The sequence below is a fragment of the Anguilla rostrata genome, chromosome 14, assembly GCF_018555375.3.
Source record: "Anguilla rostrata isolate EN2019 chromosome 14, ASM1855537v3, whole genome shotgun sequence".
In the NCBI taxonomy this organism is placed as follows: Eukaryota; Metazoa; Chordata; class Actinopteri; order Anguilliformes; family Anguillidae; genus Anguilla; species Anguilla rostrata.
In genome coordinates, this window is record NC_057946.1 from 14,053,890 (window position 1) to 14,079,406 (window position 25,517).

Below are 25,517 nucleotides of genomic sequence, written 5' to 3' on the forward strand. Positions count from 1 at the left end.
AATCCAATTTACAATGGGGATGTGACATAAACCACAAAGTCACAAAGACAATCAACAATTAAAATCATAACATGCACGGATTTACACAGAGATGGTGCTTGCTGAATTAGTAAATATGAATAGAGGGTTGTTTTAAAAAAAATCATTTTTAAGTGATGGTGGTGTCTAATCATGTACAGCAAGGGTCTGTAACCCTGGCCCGGGAGATCTGCAGGGTCCATTGGCTTTTTGTATTCACCTTGATAATCAACAAGGAAAAATCAGCAAGCCCGGCAGGTTTCCCAAGGGGACACTCACTTCTGATCTATAAGCATAAAGTCACTGGCTTAAAAATATACAGGTCAGGTTAAAAAAAAAGGACAATGCTGAATGGACCACACCAAAGTTCAATAAAACAATATTTCAAAGGAAAGTTTGTTCATTTGTTTAAGGGTTGAATATTCATGTTTTTGCACATTTTAAAGTTGCTGCTATAAAATGTAATGCAGATAAATGACCGAGAACCTTCATTATCCAGATCTGAGATGTGCGCTGATACGTGTGTATTTCTGCATGCACATGTGTGTGTGTGTGTGCGTGTGTCTGTGTGTGTGCGTGTGTGCACATGTGTTTGTGTGTGTGTATGTGCGAGAGAGTGACAGAGAGATATTTTATTTCCCCCTTCCTCCCTATCTTTCATGGAATAACTCAGGGTTATTATCCTAGCTGTGTGGCTTGATTTCATTTAGTCGATCTGCAGCGGGGGGTAATCGAATGACAGCTCGTCCGTAGCATAGCCTGCTTACACCTGCTCTACAGTTCCAACCCCCCCTCCCCACCCACTGGCCTAATGCAGCTACTGTATTTCCACACCCCCTAGCACACCATCACTCATATACTTATAATGCATGTTGTTTTAACATCATACCACAAATAGAATTCATTATTTCTAATATTTGTAGTAATAGCAACATCATTTTGTAATCTGTAAAACCTATTTCTGTAATTTGTCAATTTTTTAGTTTATTTTATGCTAGTTAGTTCAACAGAAGTTCCCCCTGGGAAAAATAAAGGTATTCTATATATGGATGAATTCACAGTGTAAGATAGAGTGCATATTATGTCTACCCTGAAATGAGCTATAGTAGGCCTTAGCTTAGCACAGAGCACATAACAGCCACTGGAATTATACAGCATCTTTACCTCCCTGTACAGCATCATTTTTCAAGCCAGCAGTTCACCGAGGATTAATGGCTCAAGCTGGAATGTGTACAATTACTTCTCAGGCTCTCTGTGAGGAGAACCCCTAACAACACAAATGACAGTATGCCTGACACACATGTCTATAAAAAAATGAAACCATAAATACACATCATGGGTGGAATATAGAAGAGGTGCAATAATGCATTATTTTTCATTATTCATTCTGTTGACTGAATAATAACTTTTAAAAACCCAGGGAAAGACTTTATTTCACCCCTCTAAATCAATTGACAGAAGATTTGAATCCTCATCTCAAACCAAACCTTGTTCATGCAATTCAAAAATGCAAATTCATTTCTCCAGTATATATTGAATAAGCAGCAAAACTTTCTTGCAGACTTCTGAAACCATTCTCAAAGCTTCTAGGTAGCTTCAACCTATACTGATCTAGAATTAAGTCCTAACCTTGAAAATGTTGACTGGCCTGGTAAGGATTTCACAGTAGCCCCACAGGGAAGTGTACGATTGGCCATAACATTAACCAGGGAGGGAGGGCGTCAATCAATGGAACTGCCAAAACGAAACAGGCAATTAAGTTACAGATGTCAATAAGTTACTGGGATCTGAACAAGTGATGTTCCACAGAAACTTGATAGTACCAGAGAGGGGAAATCAGAGCACAGCGTCTCCTGTGTACTGATTACATTATTTATTTGACCTTATCCAGGAAACGCATTCCACACTTTCATCTTGCAGGCCGAGATATTTACAGAAGCAGCTGGGGTTAAGTACCTCGCTCAAGGGTACAATGGCAATTTCATTCCTGGCAAATTACCCCATAAGCTTTCATTTACAAGCCCTGTCCCTTGACCGCCATGGCACGCTTTGATTGCCCAGCGCTTGAAGTTAAAAACCTCTGGCAAAAGGACAGAGACAGGAATGCACACGCAAAAACTGTATGGAGAGAGAGAAAGAAAGAGAGAGAGAGAAAGAGTAATTACCATGTCTGACCCTTTACTCTGGCCCAGTGGATTTCAGATTCATGCTAATGCATTCAAATTTACTTATTTGTCTCGCTCTCCTGCCCCCCCCCCCCCCTCCCACCTCCAGCTGAGGTGGAACTGCAATGGTTTGGGGGTGTTGCTAAGACCTCACTTATTATGCCGATGGCTCAGTCAACATAAGACGGCTTAATCTGCCATGTCCAATGTGTTTGGTGCAGGCTGAGCACAACATCACCTCAAACCTTTAAATCCAGTTTGGAGGGCTGAGGGAGATACTGCACAAAGCAGTGCTTCACAATCCCACCTGAGCTCTGTTCTTTTGGCTTTCTTCTGCTTTCTTTCTTCCCTCTGAATCATTATGATTTGAGAAATGTACTTTCCCTACTGTGAAGATGGAAAATAGCGCACTACAAACCCAAGTCATGTGGGAATGACTAAATAATAACTAAAAGTTTTTTTTTTTAATTCCCACGTGTTGCTATGATCTGTAAAGGCTGCATTTGCACCCGGATTGTTTTTTAAATAATATATTTTAAAATAATATATTGCCAGCACATTCAGTTTTGTGAGAAGAAGTTGGTCAAAGATGTGAAACCTTTATTGATAGCTTAAAAATTTTTCCAGGCCAGAGTGACCTTTAAGTAGGCAGTATACTTCGTGAGAAGTAGAACTTTTTGAGCAAACGAAGCAATGAGAACAACTGAAGAACAAAAAGACGCGGTGTTGTGTGTTTGTACGGTGCAGTGTGTGACGGCCTCCACGGAGAACTTTTGGAAAACTTCTTTCTTGTTCTCCGACCTCCCCCTCTCAGCTATTGGTCCAAATATCACATGGTTGGTTACATCACGATTGAGAGTTCAGAGGGCACATGCTAATGTACGGAGAGTCAACGCCAATCTCTCTTCTGTAGAGATGGGAATTCTGCGAGTTCCCACATGTTTAATGAATGGTGCTACCAAAGATATGGTGCTACTCGTTTCAGCAAGTCATCAAAACGCCTAGCACACATAAGAGAAATAAGAGAAAGTGGACCCCCTCGTCTAAATTCTGCATTTGACGAATGTACAGACAAAACTCTCCATTCTCTGTCCTACTCTGATTTAGAGGGTGAACGTACCATCTCCTTCGCCTTTTTTTCTTCTTTTGCATAGCTAGATAAACTAAAGCCACTTTAAACACTTTAAACTTTTTGTTTTGCGTTGTGATCTCGCGTAGCCCTTCTCTCTATACATCCATGGCGTAGCCGCGAGACGGAGGTCTGGGCGAGATTCCAGCCCCGGTTAATAGCTGCCTCGTAATTATTCACGCCCCAGCGGCGTGGAGTGACTTTAAACGGTGCGGTGTTCTTACTGAGTACACCAACAACAGTGGTCGTGGACACGTTCGCCGGTGGTTCTCAATCCTGAAGTTCTTTCTTCTTACTAAGTATACTGCCAGCTTTAAGGGGAACAGCCAGCGACCTCACCCATACTTCCTCTGCTGCACGAGTCAAAAGCACAAGGGTGCTAAACGGACTGAGTTAGACTGCATTGAGCTGCTACCTCCCCCCCATCCTTCCTTATCAATGAGTGGCAGCACTGTCAGTGTGTACGTGGCCAGTCAATCCTCAGAACTTTTTTTTCATGCCTCTCCTTAACTGAAAATAAATTTTCCCTTTTCACCTTTAAGTCGACCTTCACAACTAGTGATGATTCGTGAACCCCTGGATTTCTTTAGATTTAGGTGCACACTAATTCCTGCACAGCAATGTGAGTCTTATTACCTTTATTGGGAGGTTGTTTCTTTAAATGAGGAGGTTATAAGCAACCTAATCATTTATAATTAACTTAGTCATTTGTTACTCTACTGCTGCAGAATATCAATACAGCACTTAACTCTCTGCTTTAATTACAGCATTATACACAACCAGCTGCATTTCCTTCTGTGTGATAAACACAAGCCCATAGACTGGCTCTTTTTTCCACATAAGTCCAACACATTAAATGGTAGATTTGCTAAAGGTCTCAGTATATGAAGAAAGTGGTAGTTCCAGCATAAAAAAATAAATAAAAAAAACTTTCTACTGATTTCTTTGGTCAGTGGTTTTTGTGAGGCAAAACCTTTATCACATGGTAAGACCTTCAGAACATTTATCCCTAACCAATCCCCAATAATGCCAGCCACAAGAAGAGATGTACCTCTGCAATAATTTTATATGCATGCAGGCATCCTTATCAGTGGTTTCTTTAAAATTGTGCTTTCATCATTTTATTTTTTTTTCATTATGTAAAGTATTTGGAAAAATCTTAGCTTGGAAAACAAAAGAAAATATTGGCTTTCCCAGATATTCTTGCTGAACAAATTTCAGTTTATTTCACATCACAGGGCATTTATTTATGGAAAATCTGCACACATCTGTGTGAAGTATAGTACACATGGTTAATATTTGATCAAATAGCCATGAGACACAAATGCATGTTTTCCAGATACTAGTATGGATCACTGTACAATTGTAAGAATTACGAGTAACAGAGTCTATTCAGACAGAAGTAAACAATAGATAGGTAAATTCTTTTACCAGAGCAACTCAGACAGTAAGATGAAATATTCCTTTATGAAATTAAAAGAATAGAAGTCGATCCATTAGCCACTGTTTAATAAAACAGACATAAGAAAGGCAAATGAAAGCACAAAAGCAACACAGAAGAAGTTCATAGAAAGAACTGATCTCACTATAGCAGTGGTGGCATAGATGGATAGCAGAGAAAGACATCGCTGATTGCTTCCACATGCTTTTCTGGACTCCCTGGGGAACAACGCACCTGTATGTGTGCATGCGTGTGCATGTGTGCATACGTGTGTGCATGTGTGTACTGTATGTACAGTGTGTGTTTGTGTGCGTGATTGTGCACATGTATACATCACTGTGTGTGCATACCTATGTGTATATGTACATGCATCTGTGTATGTGCATGGGTACGTATGTTCATGTGTGAGTATATATCTGTGAGAGGGAGCCAGAGAGAGAGAGGGAAAGAAAAGTACCATTTTCATTTATGTACTGAATCTTCGTTGATAAGACTAGTGGCTGTAAAGTGCCTTTGGTTACCAGGGTTTCAAATATAGAATCACATTAATCCGTTTTCCATTTCTTCTCTGAGTCTGTCGGTATCCTCCTTTAGACAGGTAGTTTTTTAGCTGGAAATGTGAGGGGGGGAGAGCGAGACAAATAAGTAAATTTGAATGCATTAGCATGAATCTGAAATCCACTGGGCTTTAAACACAGAAGCGGAAAAGGTCAGACATGGTAATTATGCTCTCTTTCTCTCTCTCTCTAACTCTTAGTCTGTCTGTCGCTCACTTCCCCTCTTGCTGATTGTGAGTAGCCCGCTCACCGCAGTGCTGCTCCAGGTTCTTGAACTTCTTCACGTATTACTCCACACAATGTGGGCATAAAGCATGAACTGAGCGCTCAAACAATGAGGCACTTACTACTACAAGCCCACAGCATACAGGCCCATCGCTCACAGTCTGATGTGCCGACTAGCTGGCCAGACCAAAGTTTTCAGGAGACAGAGGCAAAGGCAGACTGCAGAAGAACAGATAGACACTTGAAGGCTTGATGCCATTCCTTCACACATTCATACACACATACACACACACACACACACACACGCTGTTCTCTCGGAAATGAACCGGGCAACCTTCAGCCTAAATTCTCTTCACCAGGCACAGAAGCGTCGAGGCATTATAATGCATGCTTTTAGTCGAGATTCCCATCAGCAGGTTGTCAGAACCTTTATTGGCCAGTGCTCCTGTAGGCCATTCATATAAATGAATGCACTCTTTGCAGGCAAATGGCACCAGGTAGACATTATACATGTATATTCAAGCCATGCAGTTTCAAAAATCTTTCAAGTCAGAATTCTTATTTTTTAGGATTTCATAATGATATTTTTTTTTTTTTTACATTTCCAAAAAAAGAAAAAAAGTTTCAAACCAACTCAATACATTTATCTGTGAATGCCAGAAGGAATTATATTTCAGGGAGCTCAAAATGTGACTAACACAAAAAAGCGTGTTACCCAATGTGCACACACCATACAAAGTACATTAAAGCAGGGAATAGGATTAGCTTCTTTAAAAGCATCTATGGCAAAGCAATAAAAAGATCCAAGCATATCTATATACAGGTCGCATATTCTTAACCATGTTTATCATGAGTTACTACACAATTTTAAAAAATATAATACAAATGTCTGACAGCATTGTTATCCACTGAAACACAGGCAGACAATCTATGGAATATGACAAAAGGTACACTGTAGTGGGCAGACAGCAGGGTTGGCATCTGGCCATTCCTGGCCTCTTGGCAGCTTTTCTCTGGCTTTGTGTTTTGAAGCTTTGCTGTTTTTGCTGTTCTTTTTCGTTATGAGCACACTGACCCAGGGTTACGTGGGGTATTTCATATTTGACTTTTAGGCTTGTGTGGCTGGATATGTACGAAAGCAATTCAAGTACATGTCTGTAATTTACCGCAAGGGCACTGAACATTTGCTACCTGGGAAGGAATCAAATCCACAACCTCCAGAAAGCAAAGCCTAGTTCCTTAGTAGCCCTGACTGTGCTCATGTTCACTTACAGTCTTAACTCAACCTGTACATATGATACTACAGTAATGTCAACAGTAATATGAATACAAATAGGCATGTACCTTTTTTCCCCCCCACATTCTCCCTGATACACATTGAATACAATGGAAAGAACCTTCACCGTTGCAGCGCCTGCGCTCCAGGTACACCGCAGCTGGAGCGCGTGCACTCCTCTGGGCTGCTGCGGGCGGTAAATGCGGTCACGCATCAGTACCAGGCAGTAACACAGCAGCCTGTGGTCAGCAGTGCAGGTGCGCTGGACTAGCCGCCAGTGCTGGACTTGAGCGGAACTTCAAAGCACCGCTTGTGTTACACCATCCACACATGAAAGGCACCTCACACAGCTGCAGAGGAAACTATGAACACACACACACACACACACACACAGAAACATATGGGTAAATACACACCCAGAAAAAAATGTATGCATATAAGCACAAACATAAATACGCATGTAAAAGAAACATATGTACACATCCTCACACACACACACACACACACACACACACATAAATGTACACATATAAGCACAAATATAAATACACAGAATGTATAAGAAACATATTGTATGTACACACCCTCTCTCTCTCACGCACACACACATGCAGTGAAATGGTTCTGTGAAGTTGGGCTTTGGCACCAGTGAGATCAAGCACTGAATATAGGGAAAGTTTTGTGTGGTGCAGATAATCATTGAGTAGAAGCTGCCTAAACAGTAGTGTTCAGTAGGCATTAGCATGACTGGAGTGGGTTTCCGGTGCAACGCTGACACCAGTATCACTGCAGTTGGGTTAGCTGGGAACAGTAGAGAGCCACATGAAGCTCCTTATGCTAAAAAATAAGTAGGCAAGTAAAGACAGTGGTGAACCAGTTTGAAAGTATTCCGTTCAAAATGCAGTGAGATTTATCATTTGCCATGTTGTCTCTGGCAATAATTCACTTTACACTTCAGTATCAAGCTATGTGTTATCACTGATGCAAAAAGGCAAATATTAAACTGAAACAAATCACTGCCAAAAGTATAAAATGTTACTTTTAACATTAATATTTTTAATGTTTACATGTTGCTGTTGCTACGGAAAGCAGTGTGGAATAATCAAGTGTTTGATATAAATGGGGGATCAAATGGCTTTTAACAGAGGCCAAAGGTATATCACTGAAAAGATCATTCCTAAAGTCAATGAAAAACAATGTACCATTCGAATGAGTTCCTGTGCTGATTACAGCTGGATTTTTTAATTTAAATTTTATGACTACAAAATGAGAGTAGCCTATTTAAAAATTAAATGTAAGTAACTATTCTAATAAACAAAGGTCTTACAGTCCAATAAATCGAGGACTTAACATTTTTGCATGACTTACAGTATTATGAACATTTTGGGGTTTCGAATGGCTTCCAATCCTGATACAATTGCAACGTAGAGATTTTATTTTTCTACACCTCTAGAAAGGTACTACTCTATATGCATAATTTATCTGCATGTCCGTCAAAACAGTGTGTGGAAATATCTCAGTAAATTCAATCATCTGTCACTGATTGAGGCACAGCCCATAGGTAATGGGTTTTTTTTTACATCATGAGCAGGAGTTCTAACATACAGTGCTCTCAGTGATTACTGTGTTCCCTTGGAACAGCTTCTCCCCTGTTTCCTGTTACCTAGAGACAGCGAGTGTCAGAGATTTCCCATTTAATCTCTGACTCCAGGTGTTTCATTACACCACTGTCTGTTGGGGAAATGGGATGTCAGGCTAGCTGCTGTCAGCTGTGTATCCAATGTGAGCTTCTGTCAGGGTACTTGCATACACAGATAAACACACACAAACAGAAACGCCAATACACATAAACATGGGCATGCATACACACGCTTCCACATACAAAGACACACTCAACCACACACATATACACATATACTGCCATGAAAAAGTATTTGCTCCCTTTCTGATTTCCACAGTTATTGCATATTTGTCACACTGAATGGTTTTAGATCTTCAGACAAAATGTAGCATTAGACAAAGGGAAAGTAACTAAAAACAAAGCACTCATATCACCCATCTGAAAAAGCAATTGGCCCCTTAGTCATTCAGTCAACCAGTTAACCAAATTTAACTGACAATTAGATTCAACAGATTGAAAACAGCCAGGCTTGATTGCTGCCAGGCACGTTTAATTTAAACCTCATTGTAAGGGGTCATATTGACCCCTTACAATCAGACTGAAGTAGTCACCACGACATTGCTATAAGCACACTATGCCACGATCATAGGAAATTTCTGAAGAAATCAGAAAAAAAGTTGTTGAAATATATCAGTACGGAAAGGGTTACAAAGCCATTTCTAAGGCTCTGGGACTCTAAATATAACCACAGTGGGAGCCATTATCTCTGAATTGAGAACACCTGTGACAGTGTTGCATCTTCCCGGCTGACCAAAATGTGTCCAAGGGTGCAACGGCGACTTATCCAGGAGGTCACGAAAGGTCCCAGAAGAACATTCAAAGAACTTCAGGCCTCTTTAGCCTCATCTAAAGTCATTACTCATGAGTCCACAAGTTCAAATTGCAAATTCAGTTATAAATGCATGATTTCCCAGTGAGAACATAATCAATGACCAACGACTTGCTATTACTGATTCTGCTCTGTATCAGAAAATTCTTAAAGAAAATGTCCAATCATCTGTCTGTGCGCTAAAGCTGAGTTGCAATTGGGTTGTGCAGCAAGACAATTATCCGAAACACAAAAGCAAGTCTACATCTGAATGGCTAAAAAGAAACAAAATTTTAGTTTTGGAGTGGCTCAGTCGAAGTCCTTACTTGAACCCAATAGAGTAGCAAGACCTGAAGCAAGCAATTCATTGTCAAAAACCTACCATTTTGTCTGAATTAAAGCAGTTCTTCTAAGAAGAGTGGGCTACAATTCCTCCACAGTGATGTGAAAGGCAGATATCAATTATCGGATGCATTTGATGGTGCAACCAGTTATGAAGTTGAAGGGAGAAATTACTTTTGCACATGGGTGATATGGGTGTTTGATAACTTTTTTCATTAAATAAATGAAATAATAATTTTAAGAATGTGTGTTGTGTTTACTCAGGTTCCCTTTGTTTAATATTACATTTTGTATAAAGATCTGAAACCATTCAGTGTGACAAATATGCAGTAATAGAGGAAAACAAGAAGGAGTCAAATACTTTTTCATGGCACGGTACAATTGCACAGATACACTCATGCACACATGAACACACACAAATGCACACACCCATCCACACATATGCAACATCTATACATACACACACTGTATTACAACAGCTCTCATATTTGTTTGCATCTCCCACAGCTCGTATGTTCACATTTTCCATAATATGCTTATATCACACACAAGGGAACAGCTGGCTTGAGAATATATTGAAAGGTTGAAACAACTGGTGAACCACTCCTGTGTGGTTAGCATAGCTGCATGGGAGGCATCTCTGCTAGGTTTCATATATGAGCATATATTTCTGTCTAACTGGGTAAAGGTATGCAAGTCCACCCAGGCTAAGGGCATTCATAGGGCAGATGAGTCATGGATATGCTCAATGTTGCACAAGCCGATTTGCGCTCATACTTCAACATGAAGAGCCGGATGCTCCTTCTGACACCCACTCTAACACCATTCATAATCCTGATCCCGCTATGCCAACCAAAAAGCAAAACCCTGCCATTACATCGTCAGTCGCATAGTTTGATAATCCGCAACAGGCACAGCGCCCTCTCCCCAACTCGCCAGCCCCCAGCCCCCAGCCCGCATTTTCATCAAGGCTGTTGCTGGGTTGAGTGCTATTGGCAAACTTCTGGAATTCCGGACTGCCACCAGGTGGCGCTAGTTTAGACGACCTGTGCCGGCCCTTCCGCTTTCGGTTTGGAGAGAACATGCGCGCTCCTCAGCGGGACAGGGACAGGGTGGGGGAGGGGCACCGTTCTCAGGTCCACAGCACCCCTCTGGATAGTCACCTCCTTCTGTCCTTTTTTTCTCCTTCAGGCTGCTGGATGCTGTTACTCGCTACCCATCGTCAGCCAGAGTCTAGTGAAGCAGTTAATCAGTTAATGATCTACAATTAATCATTGCGCTTCCACAGGTGTCCTTCTCCACACAGTACGCCTGGTATTTACACACAGCAATTTGGCACTGTGTGTGTGTGGGGGTGCGTGTGCAAGAGGGAGTGTGTTTTACTCTCTGATCCCATGCCACAGTGGCAGAGTTGGTCACAGTGGGCATAACGCCTACGCACAGCTTCGGCAGGCACTAGCATGCAGGCACACACACACATATACACACACACACACATGCACAAACACACACGCTGGGCAGAGCAGAGCAAGGCTGAGCTCTCTGATGTGCTGGTTTTTCTCCTAAGGGCGTGCTGGGGCGCTGGTCTTTCCTGATTGTGCCCAGCTTGGCTGTGCGTTCTGAGTCGTGCTGCTTGCAGGGCCGTCCCCAGTCACAGGGGCCCGTATCCTTTTAGGATGAATGGACGGCTATGGGTAGCTGTCAGCGTAAATGGAATATACTGAAATATATAAAAATGTGGACTTTTTGGAAAATATAATGAAACATTTTACAGCTGTGTATTTAAAAATATATATATTTTGTAATATCTGAGAGTGGCAATAATTTGTATAGTTGTACCATGAAGCGTTTCAAAATCTTGACAATATATTTCATTTTAATATATTTTCAGTATATTGCATGAAAATAATGGGAATACCATAGACTGGTTTGATGCTGAGGTCATGGGTGGAGGGTTTAGGGTGGAGGCAGAGAGACAAAGTTCAGACAGGGACAGGGTGACGGAGGTGGAGGACCACCCACAACACCACCCACTCCCAGCATTCACAGATGATACAAAACACACACACAGACACACACTGCACTGACCAACACATCTTTCTATTCTGAAGTGTAACAAAGCATGATGGTGGAGGGTGGGGCGAGGCGGAACGGGGTGTGGCAGGGTGCTAGGCCAGGTGGTTGCTGGAGTAGAAGCTGGAGGTCTCCGACACGGTCTTAGAGACGCTGCGGGATGAGGAGCCGTTGGAGGTGAGGTCCAGCTCCGGCCCTGGCCCTGGCCCTGGCCCTGCCCCCGCCGGCTGGGGCTCCTCCCCCTGCTGGAGCACGGTGGAGACGGTGGTCTCCATGCGGCTGGTCTTGTACACGCTGACCTGGGTCTGCAAGAAGCGGGTGGATTTGAGCTCCAGCCCCTCGTATGAGCCGTCGGACACGCAGGGACACCAGCGGAACGCTTGCCTGAATCCGGCGCGAAACCTGCAGGTCACAGAGCACTTTCCTAAATTGCTTGAAACTGACACTGAAGCTAGAATATTGCATCATTTGTTAATTAAGGGGAGTGGCCAAGCACAATGCCTGAGCTCCTCTCCTTCAGCAGGCAGGATCAGAGAGGACAGAAGGAGCACAGGATCTGGTGAGTATAACGGCGCTGTCACGGGGAAAGTTACCTGTCGTTGAGGAGGTAGTAGATGATGGGGTTGTACATGGTGGAGCTCATGGCAAGCCACATGATGGCCAGGTACACCTGCTGAATGAACATCTCCTCAAACACTTCCGGGAAGAACTCATCCAGCAGGAAGTACACGTGGTAGGGCAGCCAGCAGATGGCGAACGTGCACACCACCACTATCATCATTTTCACCACCTGAGGAAGAGGGTATGTGTGTGTGTGTGTGTGTGTGTGTGTGCATGTGTGTGCGTGTATAAGTGTGTGTGCATGTGCATGTGTGTGTGTGTGTGTGTGTGCATTTGTGTTTGTGTTTTTGGTCAGAGAGAAAAAAGAACCACTTCTCAGTGCTCAAGGATGCTTATTTTGTCTGTAGAAGAATCAAACCCATTACAATTAAAATAAAGTGCATTTAAAGGACTGAGTGAAGTCTAATTGAATTAGAACCATGCCAGGAATAAGGCCCCTGCTCCGTTTGCCGGTAGATCTTCCCATCACCCCCCTGCCCCCGCCCACGCCTGAGTGGTACCTTGCGCTTGGCAGTAAGCTGCTCACGGTAGCGGTCGGACGAGTCTCCCGGGATCTCACTCGCCCACAGCGTAAGGCCCACCACCAAGTAGGCACAGCCCATCACCAGCAAGGGGAGGAGGTAAATCAGCACCGTCTCACACACAAAGTACCTGAGAGAAGGAGGGACGATGGAGAGAGAGAGAGAGAGAAAGAGGTAGAACCCAGCAGGAAAAGATGGTGGTAAACAGAAAGGTAGAAAAGATGGAGAAGAAAGCACAAAGGGGATGAAAGAGGAAGCAGGGAGGGAAGAGGGAAGAGCATGAACCTTTCTCACAGTCCGTCATAAAGTACAGCTCCTGGATGCAAAGCACTCTGTCTCCTTTCAGGGTACAGAACACGAAAAAAAAGCCTCTGATTTTGTATCAGATGCAAGGCAAGACAAGGGTTCAGCTAGCTTGAACCTGCGGTCTCTTATGAATAAGCATTCCAGATTAACTCACACTAAGATTTAATGCCACCCTTTCCCTCCCTGGCGTGAGGGGGGCATGACTCCACAGCAACCTATTAAAGCCGCTAAATGAGTTGTCCGTGAGAATGATTACATTATCATTATTGTGTGTGATTATATCAATCAGAGGACTGAGGGTATTTCCTCCCCCGGGTTAATACTTTCCTCTCGAAGCACGTCAGACTCAGTGTCTCTTTGACCAGCTCAAAGCCAGCCAAAAGCGCACCCGTCAGGTCATTTGTCCTGTGGAGTACGCACATAAAAATTAATTGTTTCAAATCATGTTTAACTAAATTTATGGTAATGAAAGAAGAATGAATCTGCAAGGTTTTGTCCTCAGCGGGAAAGACGGGACGGGGGCTTCGCAGGATATGAAACAACGGGAGACCAGGCATCTGTTCTTTTTCCAGCTGTTTAAAAGGAAATATCTTCTGACAGTGATGTAGCCTTGAGGAAAGTAGGGACACCCTACATTGATTTTCTGTTTGCTGTCAGAATGGAAAATCCGATATTATAAATGCTATATGCTAAGTCAGATACAGGCAAAACAGCAATATATTTTTTCATGACGTCCTTTTACATCCACGAAACCAATATTAATCAGTCCACATTATATGAGGTGTGGCATTATTATTTTTATTATTATTATAGTTATTGTTATCATTATTATTGCTCCATATGGGTTTGTGAAGTCAATCCTACTATTCTATTTCACTGTTTTAACTTTTATGGCTTTCACTCTTAATTCATAGACCAACAAGCGGCCAAGCTGAGTTCTGCCAAGAGAGAGATGCACAGCAGCAATGTTTTCTTCGCCAGTTTCTGAGGAAAGAGAAACCGAAAGACAGGATCTGTTTGGAAGACAGTTCTTGCCTTCTTATCTGACAAACATAAATAGACAGCCAGAGCAGATTGTTTGTGGGGGTGTGTCTGTACTTGTGGGCCTTTGTGCACACACAAGCTTGTGTGTCCTTATGAGAGGGGCTTGTAAAAGTATGCATGTTTACGTGGTACAAGGAGTGTGTGGTGTACGAGCTGTGTGGGGTATGTTCCGTGTGCGGAGTATCTATACCATCTTGCCTACAACAGAGGGATTTGTCCTGGAGAGGAACAGGAGTTGGAAGGCCATTAGGGGCAACATAGCTCAGGAGGTAAGACCGATTGTCTGGCAGTCGGAGGGTTGCCGGTTAAAACCCCGCCCTGGGCACGTTGAAGTGTCCTTGAGCAAGACACCTAACCCCTAACCCCTAAATGCTCTGGCGAATGAGAGGCATCAATTGTAAAGCGCTTTGGATAAAAGCGCTATATAAATGCAGTCCATTTACCATTACTCATTCTGGCAGGTATGAGTGCACTTTGACCCCCAGACTGATTTCCTTATTTTTCTCAGGGCAGAATAAGTCTCATTTCAGGTAGAACGGCTCAGCTCTGATTATGGGTGAGCCTCATTTCCAAAGAACACTTGTGTGAACAGAAATGTGGTGTGTGGAGCCAGGCACCAAATGTTCAGCATTTTAGTTTCAACTCTTTCAGTGGTTTGCATCATCTTGCAAACGCACATACACACACACAAATGCAAGTGCACATGCACACCCATGCATACACACACTGAGTGCGCACACAAGAACACTTATAGACACACACAAACTAAATACCAAACACAGAAAATGGCCAATTACAAATGAGTTTGCTGTAACAAGCCTACCTCAGAAGAATGTACTTTGTACAACTTGTTTATAACAAGGACTAAAAATTAGGATAATGAATAATTCATGGGACAGGGGACAGTGGTAAACATGTTAATTTAAAGCAGAGACAGGCTTCGCTTCACAAGGAAAGACTGATGGTGTCCGAGGGAAACGGTTCCTCTTCTTAAGGAAATGACTTCCCTCCATCAACACCTGACATGACCAGGAGCCACCAAATAGCCATCCTAGCAGAGAGACAGGACAGGAGGCAGGGTTGCTGTTCCTAAGGGATTACCCCCCAAATGAAGCGGATTATTTAAAAAATCATCTAAACATTGGAGGAGTTAAAATGGATGGATTAAATGAGTGATTTTAAAAAGAAAAGTCTGAAGGGGGGCTCTGAGTGGCTCATCCTGTTAAGGCACTGGTATGCTGCATGAATGGGCCACACGGTTAGGAACTGAATCCGGGCCATGCCAGGGCTGACTACATCTGGCAGCCCCACAGGGCGATGCACAATTGACTATATTTTCACCCAAGGGTTTCAGTTGGCTCGGATTAAAGCATCTTATTGCTCAGTAGTGACCCCCCTCTGGTCGACTGGGTACCCACAAGTCCACCGGCTGAAGTGCACATTAAGTGTCTTCCTCTGACTCATGTCTGCACAAGCCTGAACTGCAGTGTGATATGCAGCCATAGCTGATGTCTCGTGCTCTGGAGAAGAGCACCTGCTCATCTGCCCTCTCTGTAGCATCTACAGATATCGGATGCAGCAATGAGAGGGAAGATTAAAAAAGAAATGTCTTGGAAAATTTGGAATGGGAGCTGATTGAAGATTAAATTTTGGGACATTACGAAACAGAACTTAAAAAGAGAAAGGTCTTTTCTTATCTGACTAGTATGACAACCCACACTAAAATAAATGGGAAAATTACCTGTATTGCCTGCTATCAGTAATGATGTTCTATGGTTATTTTCTTGTTGTTGTATATAAGACTTGTGGAAAACATTTACGGCTTTATCAATACTTAATAAAACTGGGTCGTACGTAACTTTAGACAAAATCCATTCAAACCGAATTTAATTAAAATAAAAACTGTGTGGTGTTTTGTCGTCTACTCACCTCCCCTCTCTTTCCAAATTATTAAAGCTTGTGACACTGTTTAAATTTGATAAGATAAAATTAATGATGCAACCTTAAGAAGTGCAACACTATATTAGTGCTGTTATTGATGTAAAGTACTGTCTGTTTTTCAGCGATACCTGCTCATTGACAACATATGAAATAAAGCTTTAGGGAAAATTCTGGAAAAGCAAAGTGGCTGTGCAGTGTCACTGTCAAATAAACACATAATATAAATGAATGAAGAAGCTAAGCAGCGGGTGTGATGCATGAACGAGTCCATTGTTTTCTGCCTCTGCCCGGCAGTGGATTGTCTTTTTTCAGTAGTGGTGTTGGCTGGCGTGTCCATGCTCTCCGTTCCTCATTCTGTGACAGGAAACTCTTTACTTCACAGCCAACATAATGCAGCTTCTCCCCAAGGAGAATTAAAATCAAGGTGGATCAGAGTGATTAGCTAGAGGGGGAGTCCTGTATGCTGGTAGATAAAAAAGCAGTTTTCTGTTCTCTTTGAACAGCCAGTTGTCTGCCGGTCTCAATGGCTACGCTATGCAAACCGAGACTTGAACCAAGCTATTTCCTGCTTTTCATTAGTTACAATACCATCCTCTGGGGAGTGCCCACAGAGTACAGTAAAGTCTAGTGCTGAAGTCTATGCTGTGCGTGTGCATCCCATCTGGTGAATGATGTCACATGAAGCTATTTTAATAAATTTTGCTATTGTCATGTGGCTAATTAACACGCATTCCTCAAAGGGAGGAGGTTGGTTGCATCGCGCTCATAATGCCGCAGTCCCACCTATCCTTTCACTCATTTAACAATGGATGAAAAGGCCATGTATCCATGGGAACGCCACGGGTTTTTATTCAACCTGGAAATAGGGACGTCTAGGTGACCGGTACATAATGGGAAATAATCACATAAACTCTCCCACTGTGGACCAAGAGTGGAAAGACAAAATATATTCCACTTTCTTGACAATGTTTTGTTCTACTGAGAACTGGTCTTGAAATGTTGAAATGCTGACTTCTTGCTATGAGTTCCGACCATGAACACCCACTTGTTTCGAATTAAAACATGCTCATTAAATTAGTTTGCTTTGCCAAATTCTGTATGCTTGACACACTGACAGTTACCTGCAGTAATGTTTTGGAATGAATGTATAGGAATTTGTGTTTCTGTCACTTAAAATATGAGATGTATTTAAATTATTTTTGATTGTTTTTTCTTAGATGTAATATCGAGAGTAAAGTCTAAATTAAACATAATTGTTCAAGATGTTCATTATGTCTAAATTGAACATATTAGTTTATTTAGCCCTGCAGGTATATATTTTTTTAATCAAACTGAACATTATTCTGTATTGGTGGATTTCCTTCAGACAAACTGACTATGAACGAGTGGTATACTTACACTTCTATATTGCGGAGGACATCTGGAACAAAACTGTCATTGAATAAAAATCAGGTTATGAAGACTAAGGCTAGGTACTTGAGCTGCAAAGTACAGTGTGTTACTTCGACAGGAACAAGGATGCTGATATACATGAAATCGTTTTAAAAAGAATAGCCACGGAGACAGTGGCTCAAAATCCTGATGAATTTGGTAATAAGAAATGTGTACTTTGTGTGTACTTATGAGACTGGTGCTATCAAATTATGATAAGTCGGTCTTCAGGGATGCTCTGTTACAGAGCTTTGAAAAAGAAAATAGGTCTGAGTGTGTTTGCTTCAGGGACTGAAACCACCTGCTCACTGCAGGGCTATAGTCTCAGACTGCCTCAGACATTCAGATTCTGACTCCGGTTCTTATGTAAATAAATTACACAAATAATTGGTGCCGACAGTCTATTATGTACACTCAGTGTGATACTCCTCCAATTGAATGCTTGCATCATATGAAAATGTTTCAAGGTAGGAAGCATACAGTAGCTGCAGGTCATTTTCCACAAAATTCACCATTTCTGCTAGATCACTTGACCATCCAATTGACTTTTTCACAATGTTCTCCAGTTGAAGCATAATTCAGTTTAGTTACAAAAATGACATTTGAAAATAAAAAATGGCTCACTAAGCCTCCTGCAAATTTTGCTGAATAAAAATGACAGAAACTGCAGGAAGAACTTCAAACTTTGTAAGACACATGCAAAGGTATCACAGAGAATGGTGAGTCAGCATTCTAGCTAACAGAGAAAAAACTAGTCTAGACTTACCTAGACTACCAAATCTAGCTCATTTAATTTGGCAATAGATAATGTGACTAGCTTGTGATTTTTAAATCTATTGATAAGGCAACAAATGCCCTAGATGTGAGTTAGCATGGAGTAACATTAGCATAACCAGGTTGGTTGGGGCTTTTTCACTGAAATAAGTTACACCAGAAATACATTATAGCTTGGGGTGGATCTTGTTGGTGGCCAGGGATGGCTATCCCTGGTAATTATCTGGCCATCCCTGTTGCCACCCCACCCAAAAACAAATAAAAAACAGACACGGATAAAATTTTATTGGCAAAGCGGTATCAGTTATAGAAAAGCCATGTTGCCGCATATCTTTGAGTGAAGCACCAGCCCATACCGCCTCCCAAAATGACAGTGAATTACTTGCCTCTAAAACACTGTCAATACCAGTATTACTGGTATGAAACTTCCCTTTAAATTGATAATTGGTCTCTACCTGTTTCCATTCATTTCCCAGAGCGATGCCATCAGTTGTGGGGACTTTATAATTAAAATTACTCCAACGCCGTAAATGCTATAACCTCCTCCTTCCACAACTTTCCTAAATATTTGGACTTAAACTAACTGCATTTCTAATATTCAAAAAAATTGACTCAGGCAGTTAGATCCATTTTCTTCACAACCCCCTTGACAAGACACAACAGGTGCTTTTACTCAGGTGCGAACGTGTTTCCGTCTACTCCAGCACGCTGTTCAGAAACTGAATAACCAGCACTTTGATACGAGTTTCCCAATCAAGCGCTATCAGAACTTACTTTGCACATATAATCCCACAAAATTAATTCACTCCAATGATGATGTTGTCTTTAGGGTGGGGATGAATAATTGTACACGCTGTAGTTATAGAAATGATAGGCTTAGAACTCCGCGGAGATAACACCACCAAAATATTTTCAGGTTTTCACTGAGACTCTGAATTTGAAAAAAAGTCTCTCCGAAAAGAAGGGAGGGAGAAATGTGCTGAATTTGTTATGACCAAAGAAATTACTTTTTAAAAATATTGCACTTGGTATTTATTTTACTACTTTGCATTCCATTTCCATTTTGTTTTGTCATGCACATTTTAGTGCTTTTCTCCGCGTTTCTGTTATATGCCTCGATAAAAAAAAACACTTTTTATTTCAGACTCATCTAAAAAGCAGGTTTTGCGACTCAAATTGACTGAGTTGTGTCCTTTATTTCAAGAAAATAGTTGTGCAATTTATGATTTCATAATCTTTATCAAATTTGGTTGTCACGGGTTCATAAATCAATGCTTTAATGTTGGATGCGTCTGACGCCGCTGCCAGCTCATATGCCGGTGCTTGTCTTCACAAAATATAATGTGGGGAAATTTGAGTGAGAGCATAATAGCTGAAGATGTATTCCACCCAGGGAAGCTTTTGATGTTTTATTTAATTTATCCAAGTGAATGCAAATCAAACATAAAGGTAAAGTGGGGCTAAAACAATGAGGGGAGAAAAACTATTAACAAAAAAAAAAATGTTAGCCTTACATTCTGTCCATTTCTAAAATTTCATTAGTTCATAGCATACAGTAGTTCATAATGAAATGATAAAATAATTTCCTTATAATTGACTTCAGTGTCCCTCAGATAGGTGGAGTTCATGTAGTTCATACTCTGCAGTTCAGAGTAAGGATGAGTTACTATGTTTTGATTTATAAAAACATTTGACTATGTTTGAATCTTGATTTGACTGTTTGTTTACCTAAGTGTTATAAAAGCCTGTTTTGGCTATATAACATATAGTTCATTGTTTATTAAACACTGCTGCATTATTATTGATGTCATTGTAAAATCATGATTTAATGCTTTAATATCTCAACAATAACAGTGCCAGTGAATATAATGGTAAAAATATGTCATTTTTGGCAGTTTATACAGCTTTGGGTTAAACTCCACACACTTCTGGTTTTAGTCACACCCACTTTTGGTTTTTGTTTGATGACAAATACAAATGCAAATAATTTTTTGGTTGAGCAAGTACTGGCATCTCATTCCACCCGTAGTATCTGCACATCAGCCAAAAAGCAACATGTTCAGTCAATCAACTTTGAAAAGTGTACTTCATTCTTTTTGAGTACATTTTATGCCCTTTGAACTCACATAAAGTCTCTTAAAGGTGAACAAGCACTGAGCCTTTTGTACCAGCAGGTGATTTTATGATAAATGCAGCTCAATTCTGCTGCCACAGTTGGCATATAACATGCTGGACACAGGGGTTTATATTACACTTCAAATCAATCAAATCAATTCATCAATTGAGATACCCCCTCATAGAACATTGCAGGCCTTTTATCAAGTGACAAAACAAAATGCTAACTGTAAAGTACACTCAAAAAGTATTGTAGGAGGGTCTCAATTCATACTAAGCAAAAGTTCTGCGTTAAATCCGATCTGTCAAAGAGATTATACTGGATTTGTATAATCTCTTGTCAGAGCTGATATAACACAGAGAATCTTTGCTCGGTATGAATTGAGATCCTATTAGAATACTTTTTGAGTGTATTTGAATTGAGATACAGTTAAATGGTAAATGGACTGCATTTATATAGCGCTTTTATCCAAAGCGCTTTACAATTGATGCCTCTCATTCACCAGAGCAGTTAGGGGTGAGGTGTCTTGCTCAGGGACACTTCGACACGCCCAGGGCGGGGATTGAACCGGCAACCCTCCGACTGCCAGACAACCGCTCTCACCTCCTGAGCTATGACGCCCTAATTGAATGAACTGCAAATTGAACAGTCCCCTCCCTCCAACCCCCGGCATGATATACACCCCCATGTGTGTCTGGGCTTGAAGCAAACACTCACATCTTCTTGAAGTTCCAGACAGTGTACTCGGGCCAGTCCACCAGGCAGACCACTCGGCCGGGCAGCTGCAGGGTCGTGGAGTAATAGTACGGGGGGAAGGCCAAGAAGAGCGCCAGCACCCAGATCACCCCCACAATCACCTTGGTCTCCCTGGACGACAGCCGTTGCTGCAGGGGGTGGATGATTGCCACATACCTGGGGAGAGTGATATGGGGCGGAGGGGGTGTTGGATTTTTAATTTACTATATAGTGTACTCTACACCAAGGAGTATAAGGAGTCCCAGGTTCCTGAACAGGTTAAATATATATATATATATATATATATTTCAAGGCACAGTGCAATTCTTATTTTAACTCAGTAAGAAATACACTCTTTCAGTTGGGGTTTGGAAGGAAATCATTATTTCAACATTTCTAATATTAGTGGGAAGACAGTTCCACAACCAGGGCACAATGCATCCACAGCAAGGAATGCCAGTCTAACTGGCTCTGTCTGGGGCACAGAAACAAGTGCATTCACCTGATTTAGAGTAACAGTGCTAGAAATGGCTAACAAAATTCCCAGACCAGCGAGTATAAAGGCAACATTGCTAAATCACTAATGCAAATAACCTACCCTAAGCAAGAACCAAAAAACACATGAAAATACACAGAGCCCAGCACCACAACACTTACCCCCCTTATCCTTATTGAGCCCTTATTATCCCTCTCAGCCCTCTGCTCTGTGACCTCATGCCTCTGGCTCACACACTTTGAGCTAGCAACCCACAGCATTTTTTTTTGCCTCCTCCATATTAAACTTAGCTAGCCTGTACTGTATACTCAAAAAATTTGTTTAATACACATCAAAACTAGTGCACATAGACAGTAATTAGTTCAGTACATGTATGAGGTACAGTGTGTAATTCCATTGGTGAAAATGTCAGTGGATCATACCATATATTGCATGAAAATTTGGCTTATTTGTTTTCCATGCATTATCTCAACCCCCCACCTCAGTTTCTTCTAAGACCCATAGTTTAGGAACTATCTATCCTCATGGTTCCACTCCATGGGGGTTGGAGTTGGGGGCAAATGATTCAGTCAGGAATCTTTTTGACACCATGCCCAAGTTGCCAGCTGAAGTCACAACATTACAGTATATTCACTTAGCAAATGCTCTTATCCAGACCAGAGTGCCTTACAAAAGCGGAGAACATTCGAGTTAACCTCAGAGAACAAAAGTGAAAAATCACCAAGAAGGTACCCCTCTTATTCCTGCCACTGTAATTCTCTCTCATGAGCTTTATGTATGAGTTTTCATTTCTCCTGCCTTGCCTGTATCCTATCTCTCTCTCTTTCTCCGCTCACTCACTCAGTCACTCACTCTTTCACACACTCTCTCTCTCACACACACGCACACACACACACGCACACGCACACAAACACAAATTCACAGGACGAGATGCTCTGCCAGACTGCAGAAGGCTCTGTTTGCTCATCCGAGTTGCGTCTGTTTCCCGCTGCCTTTGTTGATGCTGCACAGCAGTTTCAGCAGTGTTCTTCTTTCGGCTAAAACATGCCGCGCACACGCGCCCGACAGTCTGGCTCAGCGCGAGCGAAGGGTGCGGTCTCTTTGAGAAGCGGTCCCACGGTGATCGAAACAAAGGAACGCTCGCGGCGCAGGAGAATCAGTCTGCACATCCTCAACCCTACGAAACCCAGAGTTTCGTTTTCACAGCGTGATATCTGTGAATATTTCTGACTGCCTGGGTTTCCCACTGAGCTTAAAAGTCACCCTGCTGCCCAGCATGGAGCTGAGGTCTGCACCAGCTCACCGAGCCGCGGCCGTCTGGTTGAAAAAACCCGCTGCTCATCTTAAATCTCATCCCTCGGCCATCGGGGATTCCAGATCCAGCGCATGACGGCGCTTTTGTTTAATTAGATGGCAGAAGAGGTCCCCCATGCCCTGTTAGGCATGGTAGGGGGGTTCTTCCCATGGTCTCCAGGCTGCCACATGCTGTGTAAGCTCGGGGGAAATTATGTGAGCCGAACAGAGGTGTGTTCAAAACTGGCACTTTATAGGCATCCTATACCCTGGGTTTTGAAAAGGGGCTCCACGAAGGTACCGTAGGGGGGCCATAATCACCCCCCACCCCCCCTCCCACCCTCGCGATGTCCACAATGACAGTCCATCCCAATCCCCCCCCCCCCAACCACCAATTTTTCTTAAATATAACCCCTTTCAATCATGATGGGGTCCCTGGGGTGCCTTTGAGCTTGGGTGATGGTCCCTGGATCAACACCAGTTGAAAACCCTGTTCTAGACACACCATCTCTTTCAGTTCCACTCCGTTGCTCCTTGTTCTTCTCGTCTGTCTGTCCCAAAATGGAGGAGGGGTAATGTCTTCAAGTTAGGGAGATTGAACCCAGAGAAGGACGAGCGAGAAGACCTCAGGTTGCTAAATTAGTCAACCTGGTGATTTGTGAACTTGCAGTAAAGGAGGCAGAAGTCATACCGTTAAACTGATCATTGGCCTCAACCTGTTTCCATTTACTAGGCATGACAACAAAGCATGGTAATGATCTGACTAATCTCCTGGCAAGCAATTCCAAATGTGTGTCGGAATTTGACCTCAAGTTGTGGTGTTTTCTTTCTTTGTGTAGAGAATTCCCAGTTTAGTATAATCAACAGCATCATTTAAAAGAATACGCTTAAATTAACACTTAAATCTATCCCTTGAATGTTTCTTGCATTAGCTTTCAACTCTTTTTAATGCGCATCTATACTGCTGATTCTGCACAGGCCAAATTAATGGGTGTTCACATGGTATATTTCTTCTTCTTCGTTAAACCCCAGAGGCAGAGATAAGAATAAGAGTATCAGTGGAGTAACGCATTCATGGGGGGGGGACTGGATTAACAGCGCTTTTCAGTTCAGGACACATTTTTCAGCTCATCTTTCTGTTGTTTATTTTGGCTCTGTGGGCTCTGTGAGGAATGGGCTGTGGTACCAGTCAACAGAGGTGGCAGGGTGGGGGTGGGGGGTGAACGAGTCTCCAGAAGAGCTGATTAAATGTGATCAGAGAGGGAGGTACTGGGAGAAAAGGTAAAAGAGAGAAACACAGAGCAAATACATGGAAAATGGAGAGAAAGACAGAGACATGTTGACTTAATGTCCCTTTCTTAAAAATAATGAGTCAGAGAGAGAGAGAGAGTGTGTGTGTGTGTGTGTGTGTGTGTGTGTGTGTGCGTGCGGAAGAAAATTTTAATAAAGCAGGAAAGAGAGAAATATAGTGAAACAAATACAAGGGGCGAATGGTTGAGGGGAGAATTGCCTTGAAACACTCTGCAATGCAGCACTACAGCCATCAAGATGTCCAGAATGCGTACGTACACAGAGAAATGGGCTAGCTTCTTCACCTGAATAATAGCACTTATTTTTGCACAGCCGAAAATTACAGCTTATATAGTGTCTTTATGGTGTGCACACTGGCACAAAAGAGCATTAAAACACAACCTTTAAACTCAAAACGAGCTAATGCGTTTTATGTGTCGCGCTCCAGAGAAAATGCCAATGAATTGTTTTTTTTTTTTTCAACCGAAACAGCGTTCCCGCGCGTGGGCTACGCATTAGTTGGACTGAGTGATCTGTGGCGCTGTCCAGCGGGGCTCTATAGCACGAAGTAGGTTGAATTATGACTGGGTGTCTCTGTCCAACCTCCTCTCTCAAGAGAGATATGTACCCGTTGATTCCTATCCATCCATCACCGATCTATTTACTCCTGTACATTTACTCAAGCTTTATGTCGGCGGATAAAGTAACACAACATTTGAATAACTTGAATGTTTCCACAGAATGTGACTTTTTACGCTTCCCAAATGTCCAATCTGTATCGCGCATTTGTTCACTTATTGAAAGCACGTTGTCCATTAAATACCGGTGGTCTTTCTTTGTACAGAGGTTTCGTGTCCCCAACACCACCAGGTCTTTGCCAGTCAGCACTTATAGCATTTGAATGTTCAAATACAGATAGATTTTAACGGACTTAAAAAATATTTTTTTCGCCATTATTTAAGCGTTTATTCTTCCCAGTGGGGAGTTTTATTTATTTGCTTTTTTAAGCTTACTTAATAGATTTGGGGGATTCAGACCCAGAATTCCCTCATTTTATCATTTCCTCTTTTCCAGTTTTTATGTAAAACATTTTAAAGCGTGATATTTTAAAAAAATTAATTGAACCCTACGGAAATATTAATATCTGTGAGTGAAACATAACACGTGAAAAAGTATTCATGATTATATTAATGAGTTTGTAGAAAGTAACAAATAATTGATTACCCTACTGGAG

The 25,517-nt window shown here is 42.0% G+C and overlaps 1 protein-coding gene across 1 annotated transcript in view; it reads right to left on the reverse strand.

The window, feature by feature from the left end:
• Nucleotides 1-10,447: 10,447 nt before the first annotated feature.
• LOC135239709 (substance-P receptor-like) overlaps nucleotides 10,448-25,517 on the reverse strand; it is a 16,178-nt gene continuing 1,108 nt past the window's right edge. The window contains exons 2-5 of the mRNA XM_064308581.1: nucleotides 21,187-21,381; nucleotides 12,837-12,987; nucleotides 12,309-12,505; nucleotides 10,448-12,117 (exon numbers count right to left, since the gene is read on the reverse strand). Of these exons, the coding sequence (XP_064164651.1) occupies nucleotides 11,811-12,117; nucleotides 12,309-12,505; nucleotides 12,837-12,987; nucleotides 21,187-21,381 (850 nt within the window). The 3' untranslated portion in view covers nucleotides 10,448-11,810. The remainder of the gene's footprint in view (nucleotides 12,118-12,308; nucleotides 12,506-12,836; nucleotides 12,988-21,186; nucleotides 21,382-25,517) is intronic.